Source organism: Oryza glaberrima, chromosome 1 (genome assembly GCF_000147395.1).
Source record: "Oryza glaberrima chromosome 1, OglaRS2, whole genome shotgun sequence".
NCBI lineage: Eukaryota > Viridiplantae > Streptophyta > Magnoliopsida > Poales > Poaceae > Oryza > Oryza glaberrima.
This window is the reverse complement of record NC_068326.1, coordinates 5,333,482-5,337,645: the sequence shown is the minus strand read 5'-3', so window position 1 is coordinate 5,337,645 and position 4,164 is coordinate 5,333,482. Positions and strand designations below refer to the sequence as shown.

The 4,164-nt window shown below is 51.6% G+C and overlaps 1 protein-coding gene across 1 annotated transcript; it reads left to right on the top strand.

The window, feature by feature from the left end:
* The first annotated feature begins 212 nt into the window (after positions 1-212).
* On the top strand, positions 213-3,887 carry LOC127777023 (gibberellin 2-beta-dioxygenase 3-like). The gene is made up of 3 exons (XM_052303543.1): positions 213-705; positions 2,557-2,914; positions 3,432-3,887. Exons 1-3 carry the CDS (start codon positions 296-298, stop codon positions 3,669-3,671), a joined length of 1,008 nt encoding a protein of 335 aa, XP_052159503.1. The 5' UTR covers positions 213-295; the 3' UTR covers positions 3,672-3,887.
* Positions 3,888-4,164: the final 277 nt, after the last annotated feature.

The window sequence follows — 4,164 nt, the reverse complement described above, 5'->3', positions numbered from 1 at the left end:
AGCCTCTCTCCATCCATTTACGCTCGATCGAACGGCCCAAATCGGTGCATTACTAGCACGGCGCCACGGCCACGCGCAGCGCGTGTACGATGCCACATTGCCACCTCGCCGCTAGCTCGCTCTCGCGGTCTCGCCCTCCCCCGCGCGGCCGCGCCTATATAAATAGAGAGCTCTCGCCTCGTATGATCGTATCAAACTCAACCATCCTTGCTTTGGCTGCGTAGTGTGTAGCGCGCGCGAACGAACGAACACACCAAGCTTTGCTCTGCTTTTCCTCTGTCCAAAACAGCCGGCCATGGTGGTGCTTGCCAAGGGCGAGCTCGAGCAGATAGCCCTGCCGGCGGCGCACCCGCCGCCAGCCGACGTGCGCGCGATCGACCTGTCCGCCACGGGTCCCGCCCGCGCGGCGGCGGCGCGCGCGCTGGTGGCGGCGTGCGAGGAGCAGGGGTTCTTCCGGGTGACGGGCCACGGCGTGCCGCCGGGGCTGGTGCGCGCCGCGGAGGCCGCCGCGGCGCGGTTCTTCGCGCTGCCGCAGCCCGACAAGGAGGCCGCCGCAGGGGCGCCGCTCGGGTACGCCAGCAAGCGGATCGGCAGCGCCGGCGACCTCGGCTGGATCGAGTACCTGCTACTCTGCCTCGCCCCCGCCGCCGCCGCCGCGGCATTGCCGTGCGCCGCGACGTCGCCCACGCCTCCTCGCCCCTTACGGTAAATACCGATCTTTCCAAACGCAGCAGCAGCAGCGCCCTACTGCTACTATCTCGCGGTGTTCTAGATTATATCTTTTAAGATTTGATGAAGTATAATTATAAACGTTTTATTATCGATAAATACATCGTTTATCATAAAAATTAGTCATAAATATGAGTATGCCACTGTAATAAATCTAAACGGTGAATCGTATTTTGGCACGCCACCACGTGCGGGGTGCGTCGGATTTTGACCGTTCCGGGAAGGAAGCGAGCGAAGGCACCAGGCGGCTGGACAAAGCGGTGACATCTACGTCTGCGTTGCGCGTTGCACCGGCGGGTCACTGTTGCTTCCGTGCCGCTGCCTGCGCAGACAGATACATGCACCGTTGCTTCACGCATGTCACGTCTCTCCTCCGTTCCTTTGGGCATTATTAAGTCCAGTCATCGTTGAATCATCATTTTCTTCGCATCACTTTATTTTCCTTTAACAAACTTTAATAATTGGTCCATTGGAACGTTCGTGTCAAACAGTAGATGGAGGGTCCGATCCTAGTGAGCTGAGCTCGGACAAGTGGAGTACTTGTTTCGACAGTACGGACACATGATGTGTGCAACACAGGGTTTATTGGGGTGTAGTGTAGGGACTGATCTGAAGTCGTTATACGCGCGCGCGAGCAGCAAAACGGAATCATGCTATTATTAGTTCCATTCCATTTTGCTGTGTAGTAGTATAAGCAAGCGATAGTTTTGTCCAGGAATCTTTCTGATGTTCGCATGCACCAGCATTGGATACCTTAGGACTTGCTGTTCTTCTTTTCCCCGTGTATTTCCATTTGGCACGTGGAACATTTTACTTGAGTTGAAGTTCACAGGAACGTCAGCAACATTCTAAAAAGCTCATTAAGTGTGGTGTGTGGTGGAGCCATGTCACCCACGTGCGCATGACTTCACTCATTACCAGTGGTTTAAGGGGGTGTTTGGGAGAGTCTCTCAAAAACATAAGTCCATAAAATAGAGACTTATATTTTTGTGAGAGGGACTAAAGTTTAGTCTCTAATTCCCAAACACCCCTAAATTATATTACCCAAAATACACACGTACGCATATACTTAATTTATCATTGGTTTTTATCTTTTTAGTCTTAGAGTGTAATAGTGTAGTGTTGTGTGATTGAGAAAAGATTCGGGATTCAAATTCATGACGTGGGTATCGTCCTCCATTAATTAATTCGAGTCACGCATATGTTTTCAGACTTTCAGCATTACTCTTTCAGTTCCATATAAAGTAAATCTAGAACCGAATGTAATACTATAAATATAGACATATGTATATTTAAATTCGTCGTAGAAGTGTCACGTTCAGTCTTAAGTTAATTCTTCTAGAGGGGCTTTTGATACATTCATAAATAAGCGTTCATTTATTGTAGTGTTGCCCATCTGGTAAATTAATAGTGAGAAAATCGTGTGGATAAGATCGCCCATCGTGGCCGCGTGTCGCTTCACAATATCTCGGGGCCGACGTACGGAGGCCGGCGCCGGCGGCTCCGTCTGACGCTGCCGTTTTGATTCACGTGCGCGCACGGTCGCATCGCCGTACGTGGCGCAGCTCGCCACATCGGTCGCATGCATGGTGGTGATCGACCAACACCACCTTCGGATCGATCCATGCATGCATGATGCATCTCCCCTGACCTGCGGATCTGCCCGTCTCTATCCACAAACCTTTTACACCATCACGATCCAAGCCGCCGATCGAATTCGTTGCGCGATTTTGGCTTGATCTCTTTGTTGGTTTCTTCTTCAGTTGCGTTCTGCGTGAACCGCGATCGGTGGTTTAGTCTGGTTTGTTTATTTTGCTCGCGGTGCAGGGAGCTTCTACGCGAGTACAGCGCGGCGGTGCGGCGGGTGGCGTGCGGCGTGCTGGAGCTGATGGCGGAGGGGCTCGGCGTCGGGCCGGCGGACGCGCTGGCGCGGCTGGTGGCGCGCGAGGACAGCGACTCCATCCTCAGGGTGAACCACTACCCGCCGCGCCCCGATCAGCTGGGCGGCGGCGGCGGGCCGAACCTGACGGGGTTCGGCGAGCACACCGACCCGCAGATCATCTCCGTGCTCCGCTCCAACGGCGCCCCCGGGCTGGAGATCTCCCTCCGCGACGGCGCCTGGGCGTCCGTGCCGCACGACGGCGACGGCGACTCCTTTTTCGTCAACGTCGGCGACACCCTCCAGGTATGTAGTACACGTACTATACTTCCGTTGCTTGCGCGCACACACAAAATTAAAGGTCAAAAAGTTTGGTCACTTCTGCTGTTTCGCGTACGTGCCCCTGTCGATGTCGAATCGACCGTTCCATCGATCTCCAATCCAGTCGAGCAAATCAGGGTGATCAGTGCACGATCGACTGCACGGTGTACTATGCGTCAAGCAAGCGCCATCAACGCACGGTTACTTGTATGGTTAACTAGCACAATCATCTGCATGCCATGCATATATAGGGCCCAGCCTGCACGTGAAAACACGTACACTTGCATGCTAGTACGTACATGCCTACTACTACTACTAATGGGTCCATGAACGGTGATGAGATCGATCGGTCACTGCAATTTGCCAACTCTCAAGAAAAGGCCATGCAAATTGTTGCACATCACATCGATTAATCATTGACTTAATTATTTACATTTCTCTGTATCCCTGAGGTTAAATTTCTTTGTGCTGCTCGTGTGTTTGCGCTTTGCAACCCACCCAGGTGCTAACGAACGGGAGGTTCAGGAGCGTGAAGCACAGGGTGGTGGTGAACAGCGAGAAGTCGAGGGTGTCCATGGTCTTCTTCGGCGGCCCGCCGCCCGGCGAGAGGCTGGCGCCGCTGCCGGCGTTGTTAGGGGACGGCGGCCGGAGCCGGTACAGGGAGTTCACCTGGAAGGAGTACAAGGGCAGCGGCTGCAAGGGCCGGCTCGCCGACGACAGGCTCTGCAGATTTGAGAACTAGTAGTAGCAGTCATCTGACTTCTATGTACGTTTGTGTATATTAATTCGCAAGTAGTGATTATCACTGTGGTTTGCCTCTAGCAATAGCCTTGTACGTAAATTTCAGTATGTGTTAATCTGTTTATATATAAGCTTCCAGCAAAAGTTGCATGCATGTAAGTGCTCTGTGGACAGTTTAGTTTGATTACAATTAAATGAGCTCTCTTAAGATGATGGTTGCTAGTACACTGGAGCCCAGAAATAACTTTTAAGGTGAGGCTTTACGTTGTTGTGGTTTGGATTGTAGTCCAAACTGTTCTTAAATTTTAGAGTTTAATTTTAAAAATAATTATAGGTAATTTTGTTTATTTATCTTATTAAGAACCATGGAAATAGAGCTGGCCAATGGAAGTGACAGAGAGAAAACCCTTAAAACCAAATTCTAAATATTCAATGTTTCAAACATACAATCGAAAGCACAACCTAATACTCCCCCGTCCACAATTATAAGGGAT